At 38.2% G+C, this 18,061-nt stretch overlaps 1 protein-coding gene across 4 annotated transcripts; it reads right to left on the reverse strand.

Moving 5' to 3' along the window:
* Positions 1–1,118: 1,118 nt before the first annotated feature.
* On the reverse strand, positions 1,119–16,539 carry LOC107842494 (tyrosine decarboxylase 2). 4 transcript variants are annotated; one of them, XM_016686371.2, is made up of 13 exons: positions 16,326–16,539; positions 16,106–16,226; positions 8,153–8,225; positions 7,738–7,968; positions 6,864–7,027; positions 6,508–6,648; positions 5,669–5,728; positions 4,118–4,282; positions 3,777–3,833; positions 2,859–2,923; positions 2,199–2,322; positions 1,438–1,575; positions 1,119–1,318 (listed from the first exon to the last, which is right to left on the reverse strand). In XM_016686371.2, coding segments are annotated over exons 1-13 (1,464 nt in total). In that variant the 5' UTR covers positions 16,328–16,539; the 3' UTR covers positions 1,119–1,195. The 4 variants fall into 4 exon arrangements, with proteins under 4 accessions (XP_016541857.1, XP_016541859.1, XP_047252986.1 ...); XM_016686373.2 differs by lacking the exon at positions 1,438–1,575 and having other exon boundaries at positions 16,326–16,484; XM_047397030.1 differs by lacking the exons at positions 1,438–1,575; positions 2,859–2,923 and having other exon boundaries at positions 16,326–16,484.
* Positions 16,540–18,061: the final 1,522 nt, after the last annotated feature.

Here is an 18,061-nt window from a genome sequence, read left to right on the forward strand (position 1 = left end):
ATTACAAGCTACTTTCTGTTGGGTTTATGTCAGGGTCCTTTGATTCTATAACTTCACAACACTTGAGACACTAACCCTGACATCCAGAGCACCATGTTTAAGCAATGTACATCAATTTTTTGATATAACTGCACGGCATTTGCCATTCTTGTTACTAACCACAAATACAAGCAAATGAAGTTTCAGAGTACAATTGATCAACATCTATTAAATAGGGCATATTATCCCTTAATCTTTCACACAACGGGATGGTGCCACTAAATAATTGTCAAATAAGGAACGCTGACATTCTTCTTGGGACGGACAAAAAAGGAAAGGGTGCCACATAAATTGGGACAGAAGGAGTAAAATTTTTGGTACATCATTGGTGTAACCACCAAAAAATGCAAAAGAAAGGAAATCAAATAGAACTTTATATAAAGCCTAAAAGTGCTCATCGTGGGAAGTTAAAATTACTCTCAGTAACTATACTTTAAAATGGTTATACAATGTGCGCTTGCCTCATCTCAATGTGTCTTGATCTTCTACTCTTGATGATGATCCTAATCCCATAGAAATGCATAAGTGAAATCTTATTGCATCCTCGAGTTTTGGCAGTATAACCTATACAACTTAATAGACGAGGTATTTTTTCTAGTATGATATCAGTTAGATAAACAACAACATACCCAGTATAATCCCACAGGTGGGGTCTGGGGGAGTAGAGAGTACGCAGACGTTACCGCTTCCTTGTGAGGATAGGGAGGCTGTTTCCGGTAGACCCTCAGCTCAAGAAAAGATGAAAAGGAAGCAGTAATAACAAGCACTAACAACAGCAAGATAATAAGATAAACAGGGTGAAAGATTATGAAATAATCAGGTAGTACTAAAGGTCTAAGACTTTGACGGATATAAATGGGTCACAATGAAATTACTGAAGGCACTGATGATTCTTTCAGCCAACCATCAGAGTTAAATATCTTCCAAGTTTAGTTGAATGGCATCATGTGATCAATGATAACATGTAGAGGTAGAGAAGTTTCCAATTGTCGCAGAAAAGCAAAAAATCCCAGCTTTATTTTAAGCTTCGTTAAGTAGAGCAGAAAAGTCAATCCAAGTAAAATACTGTAATAAAAGTATCAACGAGAACAAGACAAAAGAAATTGCATTTCAATAATATGGTCAATCAACAATGATGTGAAATAATGGTTTACTATTAACATTTACTTAACAATGTAGCAGCCTCATCTTGTAAAACTTTCCAAGCTCCAACAATGTGCCTCTCTTCTGTCAGTGGAGCCCCTACTGCAAACCGTAGTATGTATTTATCTGAAAGAAGCTGCATAATTCGTGGACAATCAGTAAGTTGTGTATGATAAAATTACTGAAGCTATCGATTTAATCCCCAATTCTGAATAAAGACAAGTTTCAGGGGAAGTTGGCTTAATTCAAATATACCGTGTGAGAAATAAAAAGTTTCCCAGTTGAGTTGACAGAATCTAGCAGGTTATGGTTCAGTTTGTTGGCATAATCTTCATTACTTGGGGGTGGAAGTAGGCGAAAACAAACCAATGAGAACTTCCGAGGGGTGACAATCTGCAGTAAATAAACTTGATTTCTTAGATAGACGAGACACTGGGATGCTTTTCATAAAAACAAGGGGATCGAGCCTTTCTAAAAGATAGATTTTGGCCAATGCCTATAAAACATCTGTTACGGTCCCCTGTTATGGATCTAGTTATGGGACAGTGCAAGACAAAATCAGATTTAGTGTAGACTGAATTAGGAGTCTGAAAAGATGTTTTCCTTTTTCAACCTATGGTGCTGGTTCGTTAAGAGAGAACCTGCAATCTCTTGAGTTTGAAGCACTCAAAAACTTAACTTTCTGGATATCCTTTACTCAATTCAGAACAACACTAAATACAACACTGGTGGATTAACCACCCAACTAAAAACAAGGAAATAACTTCCTACTACAACTGAAATGAGAAAATGGAGGAATAACTTCCTTGTTCCTAATAACTGCTACAAAGAAATAAGAAAACATAATTAATAGATAACTTATCCCTACTGCTAATAACTGCTACATAGAAATAGGAAAACCTAATTAATGGCTGCTGACTTTCTGATTAAATTTGGTAGACTAAAAGGATGCTTACAACATCCTACTTGACTTAGTCAAGCATTCCACCTAGGTGACATTGATATGAAATATTTACCTCAAACCTCTGGTCTTGAGCAACGAGTTTCTCAAACAGCTTTGCTAGTTGTATATGGTTTCTTATGTAAGCTTGAAGCTTTTCCAGCCCATAGAGTCTCAATACCATCCACAGCTTCAATGATCTAGTTAATAAACCAAGTTAGATATAAGCAAACCGCACCTGAATGTTGCAATAAGTTCATTAGAACTTTCTAAAACAAAGTTCCTTGAGTATGCTATCAAAACACATTGAAATGATGTTGAGTTTAGAAAAATGTTTTAAATTTCAAGAAATTTATCTGGTGAATCATTAAGCTGTAGCACCTTATTTTTAAAGACCAATATATTTCATAAACCATGCATGACAGGCTAGTTTCCACGAGTCATCATAGTAGCTCAGTAAACAGGTTCTACAAGTAATTCTTTTAAACCTGGAGCAGTTATGAGCTCAGAAGATCATAGATACTTTTTTCCGCTATCCAGTGTTCAATATGATTTGTCATTTCGCTTTTAAGACATTTCTCACTTGAACGGCTATGTAGCACTGCATCCAACCTAAAGTAAATAGATAAATATGTCTCCTCTCTAAAAGATCAAACTTTTAGATGTGGTGGCCCACAGTACAACATGCACCAATGGGCATATGCCCAGCTAACTTTATATGACATTAATGGCACACCTGAACCTGCGTCCAAGAGGAACTTGCCAATCTTTGTAATCCACAACCAAGTTTCCTTGAGAGGCCTGGAGTATCAAGGGTATAACTATAGGGTGAGCCAAAATTTTCACAAGCAAATGCATGATCAAACTATTCGACAATGTCAGATAGAAAATTCAACCTGTTAAAAAGTAACATTTGAACTTTTGAAAATAACTCCAAAAGGGAGATGTTACATATTGAACTTCCATAATAATTTATTTAATGCAATAGAAGCCATTTCTATCAGAGGTTTGGTTGTCAGATACTTAGAACAGATAGAGTGAATGTCTCAAAAGCACAAGATAATTAGCTTACAAAACAAAATTAAGTTACAGATCATGCAGAGAATTCCTTTCAGTCAAAGACAATGATACACATAGAAAAGGCTGATCTAAAGAAAACTGAGATAGAGTTTGAAGCATCTTCGCAGGAAAGGGTAAAAGGGAGCTGCTACTCAACTCCCACCAAACTACATAAGAACAGATCATTATCGGTAGGGGGAAGCAAAGTCCAAAAGTAAGATATCTGTAATTACATTTCATAAATCCAATTGCCATGTCGGCCCGAAGGGATTTGATCTAGTGGTAAGAGCGGATCGTGATGTGTGGTTATGCGCATGTCACAGGTTTGAACCCTGCCACAGCCAAAAGCCTAGTGTAAAGGGGAGGGTGCATTATCCACCGACTTTCGAACCATGCATCACCGACTCTAGGGGATTTCTCAGTTATCAAGAAAAAATCAATTTCCATGCTCATACTTTGAATAAACTAGAAATAAGCCCTAGTTTATCTGTCTTAGACGGTTGGATAATATTATGTTTCACGAAAAGATAATTATTTGTTACTGCTAACAAAACTGAAAATGTCAAAATACAAGTGTTGAACCAAGGATACTTACTTTGTTTTTGAGATACTCAGGATTTGTTGACAGTGACTGGATGAGTGCACTCCGGTCCTGCTTAGATGCAAATACCATAAAGTCCAGTTTTTCAAACTATACAAATTCATGTTAGCTCCTGTGTCAGGTAAAGTATGCAGCCAGTAAATGAACTAAGAAGATGAGTTATCAAAGCAACTCTGGAAGAATCTAGTGAGCTGTTAACACTTAACTGCATCACTTAAGATAACAACCGCTGTATTCAACAGAGATATTTGGAAATGCATAGTGGTCCTCATTTAATAGTCGATAGCCTGCAATTTTATTATTTTATGGAATAACACCCGAAAATAACCCTGTACCTTGACCCAAAGAGCTGAACAGTCAAAGTTTGTCAGGAACCACTTGTGTGCATTCATGTTGAAAGAATGAGCTTCTTCTACACCATTGATATAGCCCCGGTATTCCGGACAGATACATGCACTTCCAGCATAGGCCGCATCCACATGAAACCATATGCTATTACTCTGTCAAATAGGCATGTGACTTAGCCTTGTTCTATATGGACTTGACAGTGAATATATGAACTCATTAAACAAGGAAATCAGAGGACATAACTAAGGTATACTGCTGATTATTACGAGACATCTGATCAAAGCGGATTGATACTTAAGGTATCGAGTTCCAGAACCGGAAGGCTCATTAAATGGCTTACAGGAATGGGATACAGAGAAGCATAAGTCTATAAGATGATTCTTCCATAACTAGAGTCCAAAACAATATAGGTTATACTTTATGTTGCTTTGGGCATCATTTTAATCGTTTGTGCTGGACACCAGTGAGGCTAAAACCCAGGTGTCTTATCATTTGTCGTTTTACCCAAGTGTGGTATCTTGAAGTGAAGATTGTGAACACTGGAGCCAGTGGTGAGCAACAAATACAGATTCATGAAAGAAGTCTATTAATCACAATATAGGGAATGCTTCGCACGATTTAATTTGTTGGCACTTGCCATTGTTGTTTCAAGGATTAAAACTAATTAAGATCAATTCGGACCAAATTAACAATTTCAAAACTTGTCATTCTTTTCCAAAATTACAAATCAACCCATACAAATCATCCCTTTGCCCGAAAAACTTTTCATTTCAAATTTGAAGTTCTCGCTCTTCTCTCTCTCTCAAAACAATACAAACAACAACTACTCAACATATTGCCCAACCCTTCAAAACAGGTCAATTTTTTTCCTATTTACGACCACATGTAGTTGTTATTTTTGACTTCATTCCCGCTTGTATCCATTGTTTTCTCTAGCTTCACTCTGAAGCATCGAAATAGCTTTGGACCTGTTAAATTATATGCTAATATTTGAGCTAGTGTGAGTTTTATGCAAGTCTAAACAGGTATGTGAAATTAGAGAGAGAAGCTGACCAGCCTTGAAACTTAGGTTTTCTGTTCATCCAAAGCAGAGAACAATAGTCATGATAAACAAAGTTCTAATTATACATTTGGGAGTCTAAGTTGAAATGTATACATGAAATATGAAGAATGGTGCAATTAACGATTAAATGTATACAACAAGGGATCTATTAGAGTTCAATTATATATAAATTATTTGGTCCACAATAGTATAATACGAAAGCAGCAAATGAAAGATTTTAAAGCAAAAGTGATAAATTGCAAGAAAACCCCAACAGTAACAAAACGAACCAAATGAAAAAAATTGAATTTCTCATATTGCCATCTAAAAACTGAAAATTGTGAATGGATAAAACAAAGCTGACTGAACTAACTAAATGCGGAGGCCTGGTTTTAACAATGGGCATACTTCCTTTCTTTGTCTATAAGATTAAAAAAGATTCAGCCCCCCAACAAATTCTCCCACTCATGATGTCCAACACCTCACCAGGTTTTACCTGGGCGATCTTTCCCAGGTCAAGCAAAGGATCCACAGCAGTGGAAGATGTTGTACCAATCTGTGCATGAATAGCAAAAGACTGCCTTTAGCATTTTAGAATCCGCAGAAAGGAAATTACACATCAAAAGTAAGCAAAAGAGATGTGAGAAAAACTCTTAACGGTAGCATTTATTAATTTTCTACTATACATTGACCTTAAATACAAAACATACAACAAAACACTGATTATCAACAATTTGCATCTAAAGCTTTCAACTGATAAACGGGAGCCTATTTTACACTCATGATGTGTCACATTTTAAGCAATCCAGAGTCTTATATTTCACCAACTTACTGATACTTAAACAAATTAAAAGAACACTTGTGCATGGAAAATCACCTAGATAAGTTTTACTTTTGTAGACAATGGTAAAGGTCTTTATGAGATGTTATTAATACAACAAATCAGTTATATGCCAACTAGACAAGCCAATATAAATATCTCACAGGGAACAATGAATGCAAAGAATGCATTAAATGTAAAAAAAAATATGAATACTGAAAGGTTAAGACAACCTTAAAAGGTCTCAAACTCAGATGTAAAGTTCAAGACACTTACACCCTAGCAAGGTACAGTGATCATTATATGACATCATTAAATTGATGATCTACTTTCTCTTTCTAGAACAGGAATTAGCACTAACTTATCTTGTCAATGAGAGAGACCTAAGGACTACGCAATATCTTACCCAAAATGAAAGAGACCTAAAAAGTAAAACCAAAAGTTCTTTTGCGAATACATTGAAAGATATGATTTGGCGAGATAGACATGGTGCCTTCTTTTTCTATTTCCCTTACAGTAGCACAAAAGAAGAAGGGTATTAAATCAGTGGCCATGTCATGTGATACAGCTTCTGAAAGTGTATCAGGAGAAAGAGCATAATCCCTGGATGGGTCTGTTTTCAGCACCCGAAAGTTCTCAGGATGAATCCCTCCTATCTGCCACAAGAAAGAAAGAAAGAGAACTAAATCTCAGAGACGAATTCGATGGGTTAGACGAAGAAAATTCATTTGCAGAAAACATCCTTCTTCGGATGTTCAATGTAGATAAATATTGGTGTATGGAACATTGAACATCCTCTACCTTTGTTTGTCACCGATATTGTGAAGTAAATTAACAATCACACATAACTTCAATCAATTTTGACATATACCTGGCAAGCTTTCTGTAAAGAAGAATGAGTTTGATCAGAACAATAGACCACAAGCTTGCTAATTGCATCTTTTCCGACTCTTCTAAGAACCTTGTCCCGAGCAGCTAAAAGCACAACTAGAACAGCTTCACTTGCTGTTCCCTGTATCACTCCACCTCCTTGACCTGAAATTCAATTTAAACACAAGGAAATCACTTTGTTAGGCCAATCAGCTCTCCTGATTGACCTTAGCAGAGATATCTATTGGAAAGGAAATACAGTGAACATATTTAAGCGATCATCCATCTTTCAACCAGCTTATAAACATAAGGTTCTATCTTCTCCCTCCTAACTTTTTGCTTAACTTACCTCAATATTCTAGTAGATACTCCGTCCATTCCAAAATAATTGAATTGTTGGGGTACGGCAAACCCCTTAAGAAAAATCTTTTAGGACATAAATTGTAGGTTACTTTCCACTATTACCCTTTTAATTGTTTTTAAATTACTTTCTTAGAAAATGTGAAGTACTTAAGAACCTCATTAAATAAAAGGGTAAAATTGGAAGAAATTTCCAACATATATCTTGAAGAATGAACAATTCATTTATTTTGGACACTGAAAAATAGCTCAACAATTCATTTATTTTAAAATGGAGGGAGTAACTTTTAGTTTTAACCAAAACTTAAGATTAGGTTAGCTCCAAGAGAACAAGTTGTCTCTAATTTCAAATTTTTAACTTGTCGCAATAAAACTCAATAAAGGATTCAAACTTACAAATTTTTCGTGCATAAATCTATGATTCGACTTTTTTACTGCTGGAGAGGAAGACAAAAGGCATGTAGCTTTTTAAAGGAAGAAGCAGCTAATGTCAAACAGTTATATAATATGCTTACCTGTTGAAAGGAATTCATCAGGCAACTTAAGCGCTTTAGCAAGCCAATCAAGAACGATCATTTCGAGTTCTGTCGCTGCTGGAGAAGTTATCCAACTAAAGCCCACCATGTTAATCCCGGCACTGAGCATTTCCCCCAAAAATCCAGCCACACTACTATTTGAAGGAAAATATGCAAAGTAATCTGGGCTCTGCCAGTGGGTCACACCCGGTAATATTTTTGTTTGAACATCTGGATCAAATGGCACCAAGATTCAAATTACACACATTAGCATTTCATCAATGTCTTATTCATGCTTTGTTAAGATGATGCAAGAAGTCAAAGAAATCAATTATACAAAATATTCTAGCCAATATATCCATTTTAAAATAACAAACATGAAAACAGAAAATAGAATGAAAACTAGGTATTTCACCTTCAAGAACGTTTTGCAACGTCTCAGAATGAGCAGGTGCGGTTTCAGGCAAAAGCTTACGAAGATAACCAGGCTGTGCAGTGATAAGGCATGGAAACAACCAGTAAATGAGGTCAAATTACTAACAACTGAACAAAATTTTATGATGACACAACTGCTGACCAAATAGAATAGTAGACATGCATGTGAAACTACTAGACCCTCGTTTTGAGTTTTAACGATCCCTTTTTATGTTTTGAGACCTTGTATAAGTCAACTATACCATTTGGGACTTGTTGACATGGTTCAGGGTCAGGACCCAAGGGGCTTGGGTGCGTATCGGCACATGTTGGGACACTTTCCAATTGCAGATTTTCTGCTATCATCTGGTGCATCGAGATCACAGAGAATGTCGCATGATAGCGGAGAGGTGCTGCCAAGTCTTCGCTGAAATCATGGAGGTTGGGACGTGGGAGTCACTAGGGTCAGGATGGGTCCAGGCCATTGGCCTTAGCGGACGTGACAAACTTGTCACAATTGCGCAAGTATGTCACCAGCTGAATTGCGATCACGATTGCCCATGTCATGGTTGCAATGAAGATGGGACCTGGAATATAAAAATCAGATTTCCGGATTGCAACCATTGTTTCACCATTTTTGAGATTTTGGAACCCAGCAAAATGGTGATTTGGAGTAAGGATTTCAATATCTAAATGAGGGTAAGTCATCTAAACACTCTCTTATGATTATATATCAATTAACCATGGATTAATACACCTAAAACTTGGAATTTAAAGTGAGGTTTGGGAAGACTATTTTATGAATCCTTAGATATAGAAAATTGATCATTAAAACATCGAAATAGAAATCTAATTGTAGATTTGGACTCGTAGGGTATGGGTTATTCAGATTTGACTTTTGGTTTGATTTTGACTTTGACCTAGCTTTAAATTATGGAATTGGGTTTAATGGCTTTGTTTGACATTGTTGAGTATTCTGTTGGATAGGTCGAGGCCATTTGGTGAATTTGGAGCTTGAAAAAGGTGTTCTTGAAGGCTAGAGCTTGGTTGGACCAAGGTAATTTAAGACTTTGACCTTAATGAGGGAAATTTTCCAAATTGATACCGTTTTATATATATTACATCTATGGAGTTACTGAATATATAGAGCGACGAGTGGATATACGGATAACTGTGGTAGTATATGCTTATAACTGTATATATATTTATTGATATTGGTATCTATGCTTAACATGCTATTTTTTTGTATCAAGGCTATTTGTGCATTCTCACATGCTAGTATAATGTCATATGCAATCCTCACATGCTAGTTTAACATTGTAGGTCAGATGTATGTTCGATTATATGCTTTACTTGCTAGTCATGTACTGAATATATGTATCATCATTTCCATATGTGTCTCACACCTAATTGTGAATTTGGCACATGGGCTGTCCGTGCAGATTATGATATTTGTGAGTTATCAACGTTCTGTTGAGCCTAAGGCTAAGCTATTGAGTGAAGACGTACATTCATCCCTAACGAGTCGTTGTATCACCCGATTACCACAAGTTGTGTGCGTGCACGTTTGATATGGCTCAGGGAGTGCTGGTTTTGAGTAAAGATTAAATCTTTCTCATGTATCTTTTATTTATAGACTCTTGTTTATGCATTTCATATAAATTTGGATCTGTCAATATCTAATTATGTTGCTTTTGTTCATTATCTCTACTGTTGTATATATTGCACAGGCTTATGAAAGTGAATTGTTGATAAAAATCTTCGCCACTATATTGTGTTGGGTTCCGTCGATGAAACTCAAGGGCAGACCCACATACAAGCTACTGGGTGCTCGAGCACCCATTGACTCCGACATAAACTATATATATTTATATAGAAATATCTCGTAAAAGGGATACATTGAACCAGCAGCACCTCAACAACAACAACAAACCCAGTGTATTCCCACCTAGTGGGGTCTGGGGGGGTAAGATGTACGCAGTCCATACCTCTACTTCTGATGAAGTAGAAAGGCTGTTTCCGAAAGACCCCCGGCTCAAGACACAAGATACCACACAAACACATAGTAAAGCACAGAAGCAGATTACATAACATAAATACGGCACCCATAAGTATTATAAAACAGAGGAAAGCAGAGGAAAGCACACAGATTCGTAATAAAACATGGAACACGGAATCATAACAGGAATAAAACCTCCACCAAGTAATTCCCTATACTAGCGACCCAAACTGGCCCTAATCCTCTGCCGTAATTCGCGTCTTCCAAATCTTCCTATCTAGGGTCATGTCCTTGGTGAGTTGTAACTGTTCCATGTCCCGCCTAATCACCTCACCCCAGTACTTCTTCGGCCTACCCCTACCTCGCCTAAAACCATCCAACGCTAGCCTCTCACACCTACGGACCGGGGCATCCATGCCCCTCCTCTTCACGTGTCCGAACCATCTCAATCGTGCTTCCCGCATCTTGCACTCCACTGAAGTCACACCAACCTTCTCCCGGATAGTCTCATTCCGAACTCTATCCCCTCTAGTCAGTCCACACATCCAGCGCAACATCCGCATTTCTACCACCTTCATTTTTTGGATGTGGGAGTTCTTAACTGGCCAACACTCCGCTCCATACAGCAAGGCCGGACGGACTACCACTCTGTAGAATTTACCTTTAAGCTTGGGCGGCACCTTCTTATCACACAGCACCCCCGACGCGAGTTTCTACTTCATCCATCCCGCCCCAATACGGTGCGAGACATCCTCGCCAATCTCACCGTTACTCTGGATCACGGACCCAAGATACTTGAACTTATCCCTCTTACATACCTCCTGTGCTTCCAGCTTCACTACTACCTCATTCTCCCGCCTCACGTCATTAAACTTGCATTCCACATACTCTGTCTTGCTTCTGCTCACCCTGAACCCTTTAGACTCAAGAGTTCGCCTCCACACCTCTAATTTTTCATTCACACCCCCTCGAGTCTCATCTATCAGAACTACATCATCTGCAAAAAGCATACACCACGGCACCTCCCCTTGAATACGCTGAGTCAACACATCCATCACCAACGCAAACAAAAAGGGACTAAGAGTAGATCCCTGATGCAATCCTGTCAGGACAGTGAAATGCTCTGAGTCTCCTCCCGCCGTCCTCACCTGGGTTTTCGCTCCATCATACATATCCTTAATTACTCTGATATATGCTTGCGGTACTCCACTCACCTCCAAGCATCTCCAAAGCACCTTCCTGGGGACTTTGCGTAAGCCTTTTCCAGGTCGATAAACACCATGTGCAGATCCTTCTTCCTTTCCCTATACTGCTCCACCAACCTCCGTACCAGGTGGATTGCCTCCGTCGTCGAGCGGCCAGGCATAAATCCGAACTGGTTTTCCGAAATAGACACTATCCGTCTCAGCCTCACCTCGACCACTCTCTCCCAGATCTTCATAGAGTGACTCAATAACTTAATCCCCCTATAGTTATTGCAACTCTGAATGTCCCCCTTATTCTTGTAGAGAGGGATCATGGTACTCCACCTCCACGCCTCGGGCATCTTTGCCGTCCTGAAGATTTCATTAAACAATCCAGTCAACCACCTTACACCAGCCTCTCCAACGAACTTCCAAAACTCCACTGGTATCTCATCCGGCCCCGTCGCCCTACCCCTTCGCATCCTGCGGACAGCCTGTCTAACCTCTTCTACCTTAAAACGTCTACAATAGCTAAAATCCCGACACCGCTCTGAGTGCTCCAGTTCCCCTAGCACAATAGCTCTATCCCCTTCGTCATTCAAGAGCCTATGGAAGTACGACTGTCATCTCTTCTTAACTCTACCGTCCTCCCCCTTAATGCACCTCACCTGATCGAGGTCACGACCCTTCCTCTCCCTAGCCTTGGCGAGTCTAAACAACTTTTTCTCCCCTTCTTTCCCCTGTAACCCTGCATACAAGCTCTCAAAAGCGGCCGTCTTAGCTGCCGTGACTGCTGACTTCGCCTCCTTCCTCGCTAGCTTGTACTCTTTCCTGTTTACCCGCTTCTCTTCTTCGTCCTTACTTTCCACCAACTTAGCATATGCCCCTTTCTTGGTCCCCACTTTCTTCTCCACCTCTTCATTCCACCACCAATCCCCCCGATGGTGCCCGGCCCGGCCCCTAGAAACACCCAACACCACACTTGCATTCTCCCTGATGCACCTTGCCGCCCTGTCCCACATACTATTCACGTCCCCCCTACACTCCCACACCCCCATTCCCGCCAACCTCTCCCCTATCTCCCACACATTCACTGGTGTCAGGCCGCCCCACTTAATTCTCGGTCTACACTCCTTACTCCTCCTCTTTCTATCCTTCTTTATACCCAAATCCATAACCAAGAGTCTATGCTGGGTCGAAAGATTCTCACTCGGGATGACTTTACAGTCCTTACACAACGCCCTATCCCCTTTCCTAAGCAACAAAAAGTCAATCTGAGTCCTGGCTATCGCACTTCGAAAGGTGATCAGGTGCTCGTCCTTCTTCGGGAAGCCCGAGTTCACCACCACCAGCCCAAAGGCCCTCGCAAACTCCAATAGGGTCGCCCCCTCTTCATTTCTCTCCCCAAAACCAAAACCACCATGCACATACCAAAGCCTCCCGGTAGCGCCCCGATGTGCCCGTTGAAATCCCCTGCTACAACAATCTTCTCCGAACTAGGCACGCCTCTCACCACCTCTTCCAAAGCCTCCCAAAACCGCATCTTCTCCTCCCCCTCCGATCCCACTTGCGGCGCATAAGCACTGCACACGTTCAGGGTAAACCCCCGAATGACCAACTTAATAGTCATCAACCTATCGTTGATCCTCTTCACCTCCACTACCTGACCTCTAAGTTAGACCCTACCCACTTGGTCTCTTGGACACACTCAATGTTGATCCTCCTCTTCCTAAGAATCTTCACAAGCTCTATGGACTTACCCTGAAGGGTCCCTATATTCCAAGACCCAACCCTCAGCGTACCGTCACTCTCCACACGCCCTCCACTACCCCCCCCGCGGCCAAACCTTGGCCTCCCTCCCACTCCCGCCCTCTCCTCATCCCCCGCCCCCACCACGGCCCCACGCCCCAACCCCCTCGGACATGACCCTATCCACCCATTACCGCCCACAGCCACAACTACACGAAAGTATAGGAAAATATAAAGATATACACGGTGGTAATATCAAAGCAGCAGCAAGGAAATACAAGGCTCACACAAATTCAAAGGAATACTCCCGAAACAAAACTATACTCAATTAGGGGGCAAACACCAGCAGCACCTATTGACACAAAATCTTGACAGGTGCATTAGTTGGGCTACTAGAATGGATGTCATTTTGTGGGACGAAGTGCATGGATCAATACTTGGGTGGATCAAATGTTTGTCATCTTCTTCTCTAGTACAGTTTCTTCTTTCCTTTTGTCCCAATCACTTCTCTTGTTCTTTTTTAGAATTTTTTTTACTTGGCTAAGAAATCCTTCAAACTATTTTTTAAAAAAAAAAAAAGTGTTTTTTTTTGTAATGGTAAATATTAATTGTAGTTTTCTCATTAACCTTTTAGACTACCATTAAATAATTCTTTACTTATACTGCGTGATTTGTTGCTATTCTATGTTATAGAAGTGAGCACCATTCCTTCTCAAAAAAAAAAAAAGACGTGAGCACCCACAAACATAAAATTCTGGATCCGCCACTAGTGATACTTATTGGGTACATGTTGCACTCATACTAAATTTTGCAGTCTGTGTACAGATATAAAACCAAGTACCCGATCAGCTCAAGAGTGTGCCTAGGCGGTTGATCTCGAGAGTTTCAGTGGTGAGCTGCTTGTTCAATTTGCATTACCTTGGAGTCTCTTTTATTCTTACTTGCAGTTCTTTTGTTCACACCAGGATGTACTTTTGAGAAGCAACTGCATTTACTCTTTATTTTTTCATGACTTGTATGAACAGATTTTGGATTATTTTGTGTTTCTGCATTGTATTATGACTTAGACATCGCACTATTTATGTTATTTTCATCATTTTAGACTTGGTTATCATATATTGGGAGTTATATTTAGTGTTTGGGTTAGCCTGACGAGATTATGGGTCGGTGCCTACACGGCTTACAACTTGTTTGGATGGTTGTTACCCAGTGGCGGACCCAAGATTTAAAGAGTGTGGGTGCTTACTACAGAAAAAAATAAAAAATCATCTCAACCAGGTTTGAACCCAAGCACACCTACCAATGGAGAGCATTAAGATTAATCTAAATGTCAGTGCACCTAACCAACTTCTTGTTTAGTGGGTGCTTTTATATAATTTATACCTATTTTCATATATTTTTTATGTAATTATACCTATACTGCGTCGAGTTTAGTGGGTGCCAGAGCACCCAAAAATTATATGTAGGTCTGCCCCTGTTGTTACCTATTGTATTGATAGTTTAAATATAATGTTTGTTTTGACTGGTACTTACAAGTTTACTGTATTGAATTCATCATTATGTAACGACGAAGAGTCACATTTTATGTGACGATCGATTTGGTTACCTTATATTTTCTTTGCATTTTTTGTCAATGTTTATTATCTTAATAAGGTTCCAACTCGTAACCTACTTTTCTCAAAAGTTTGTCCTTCAAATTGTTGATGTGACATTATGTAACAACGTGAAGTTAGAAACGATACAATATACCCAAACATTGTATCCATCAAAAAAAATATAATACTACACATTATGAGACTGGCATGTAACAACCATCTAAACAAAGTGTTTAGGGAATTGTGTGGTGACAATATGTATGCAAAAAGAGTGAACTTAACCAATATCATATTGAATTGATCAGTAAATTCTCCACAATCCTTCTTATTTTAATTTTTTGATTGAGGTCTCAGGTTCAATTCCCAACAGGGACAAACTCTAGGTGATTTCTTTCTCATTTGTCCTAACCTTGGTGGACAGAGTTACCTTATTGCTCGTGGGAGGTAGCAGGTATCCCGTGGAATTAGTCGAGGTGTGCAAGCTAGCCCGGACACCACGATTATCAAAAAAAAAAAAAAAGAGTGAAGGGCCTTTCGAAAACAGCCTCTTACCTGCCTGAGGTAGTGATAAGGTTTGTGTAAACCTACACGGCTTACAACTTGTTTGGATGGTTGTTACCTCTTGTATTGATAGTTTAAATATAATGTTTGTTTTGACTGGTACTTAAAGTTTACTATATTGAATTCATCATTATGTAACGACGAAAAGTCACATTTTATATGACGAATGATTTGGTTACCTTATATTTTCTTTTCATTTTGTCAATGTTTATTATCTTATTATAGTTCTAACTCGTAACCTACTTTTCTCAAAAGTTTGTCCTTCAAATTATTTGTGTGACATTATGTAACAACGTGAAGTCGGAAATGATACAATATATCCAAACATTGTATCAATCAAAAAAATATAATACTACACATTATGAGATTGACATGTAACAATTGACATGTAACAACCATCTAAACAAAGTGTTTAGGGAATTGGGTGGTGACTACGTGTATGCAAAAAGAGTGAGCGTAAACAATATCATATTGAATTGATCAGTAAATTCTCCATAATCCTTCTTATTTTAATTTTTGATTGAGGTCTCAGGTTCAATTCCCAATAGAGACAAACGCTGGTGATTTCTTCTCATTTGTCCTAATCTTGATAGACAGAGTTACCCTATTACTGGTGGGAGCTGGCAGGCATACCGTGGAATTAGTGGAGATGTGCAAGCTGGCATGGACGCCACGATTACCCAAAAAAAAAAAAAAGAGTCAAGGTCTTTCAGAAACAGCCTCTTACCTGCCCCAGGTAAGGTCTGTGTCCCCCCAACCCACCCCCACCCAACCCAATACCCCACTTGTGGGATTTCACTGTTGTTGTTGATTAAAAAAAATTGTGCGTGGGTGGGAAAATCAGGAAGGAGAAAGAATTATAAAACCTCAACTTGGCTGAGAACAGGGAGGGTCTCAATGTTTTTGTAGTAATCAGCAATGAAATCTACCATCTTGTGACCATATTCTCTCAGTTGCTCAGCATCCATGGGCTTCAATTCCCCCTCCCTAAGCAACACCAAACAAAGAAAACCCAAAAGTTATCCAACAGAACATAGCAAAAATTAATTCTAAGTCAGATTGCAGATAATCTGAATTGGGATTTACATTTCAGTGTCTTTTTGCTGACAGAGAATGAAATGGCAGGGCAAAGGACAACTGGAAGACGCCAATGTACATCTATTAGTAATACTAGTACCCGAGGGCAGGTGTAGCACGTAGACTGTCAAAAATCGAACCGACCGATAAATCGAATCGATAAAAATCTTATTGGGTTATCGGATTAACAGTTGTTTTTATTGGTTTTATAATAAAATTTATTGGGTAAACGATTCAATATCAGTTTTAGTTTATTGGGTTATCGGTTAAACCGATAATCCAATAAGGATACACTAAGTTATTATTTTATCCTTATTTATGTTATATATTTAAATCTCTCTCTTTATCTATCTATCTCTCTATATATAGATGTGTATGTATATACATTATATGCACTACTAATTTATAATTCAGTGATTCACAAAGTATTAACCTATTCAGTGCAACAAAGGTACAATATAAAGTTCGACTATTATCGTAATAAAAAGCTTGAAGCATTTATAGCTTCCAACAATTAGAATTCAATTTTTTTCCTAACAAACTTTCAGTTCAAGTTTGAAATTCTTGTAAACTAAAATGTATTGCGTAGGTTTTGGCGGTAATTAAGATTTCATTTTTTTTATATTAGTTGTTACTATTTCTATTTTATAAGTATTTTCCTATTGGTTAAATCAAAAATCGAACCGTTAAGGACCAAAAAACGATAAACCGAAACCGATAAGAAAATACCTTATTGGTTGGTTATTGGTTTTACATATTTAAAAATCAAAAACCGATAAATCGAATCAATAACACGTAAAATCGAATCAAACCGACCGATGCAGACCCTAGTAGCACGGCTCAATATATGTTAGTATTAATTATTATTGAGAGATTGAGGATAATTTACAATAAAGAAATCACATTCATTTATAGCAAAAAAATTCTCCTAATTTCTCTTAGAAAGATAGATATTTATCTTTTGATAGATACTTATCTAATGTTGATAGGTACTCAATATATCTAGATAGATATTCACTATATCTTAATAGATACTCAATATATCTTGATAAATATTCAATATATCTTGATAAACATCCACTATATCTTGATAAATATCCACTATATCTTGATAGATATTCACTATAATGTAACTCTCTCTTGAATGTCTAATTGATAGATAGTGTGCTTCATTAAAACCTTACTAAAAAACTCAATGAAAAGAAAATCTAGTGAAGGAAAAAGAGTATACATCTCTAGTAGAAAAAGAGTATACATCTCTAGTAATACGTATTTCGGCTATCTCATTAAAAACCTTATAAGGAAAATTCACTGAGACAAAATCTTGAAAGAAAAAAAAAGTACAATGCGTATTTACCCTTGATGAGAATATCAATTTTGAATCTTGAATCTTCATATTTCGATCTTTTGGATCATCTTCTCGAAAGTTATAACTGATAGAGACTTTATGAATAAATTAGTCATGTGATCACTCGAACGAATTTATTGCACGTTGATATCACCAGTCTTTCATAGCTTATGTATGTAGAAAATTTTTGACGAAATGTGTTTCGTTCTATCTCCTTTTATAAATTCTCCCTTGAGTTGTGTTACGCATGTTGCATTATCTTCATGCAAAATCATAGGTACTTTGTCACATTTCAAATCATATTTTTCTCAAATTAGATGTATCATTGACCTCAGCCACATACACTCTTGACTTGCTTTATAAATAGCTATCGTCTTAGCATAATATGAATATCATA

Source organism: Capsicum annuum, chromosome 9 (genome assembly GCF_002878395.1).
Source record: "Capsicum annuum cultivar UCD-10X-F1 chromosome 9, UCD10Xv1.1, whole genome shotgun sequence".
NCBI classification, from domain to species: domain Eukaryota; kingdom Viridiplantae; phylum Streptophyta; class Magnoliopsida; order Solanales; family Solanaceae; genus Capsicum; species Capsicum annuum.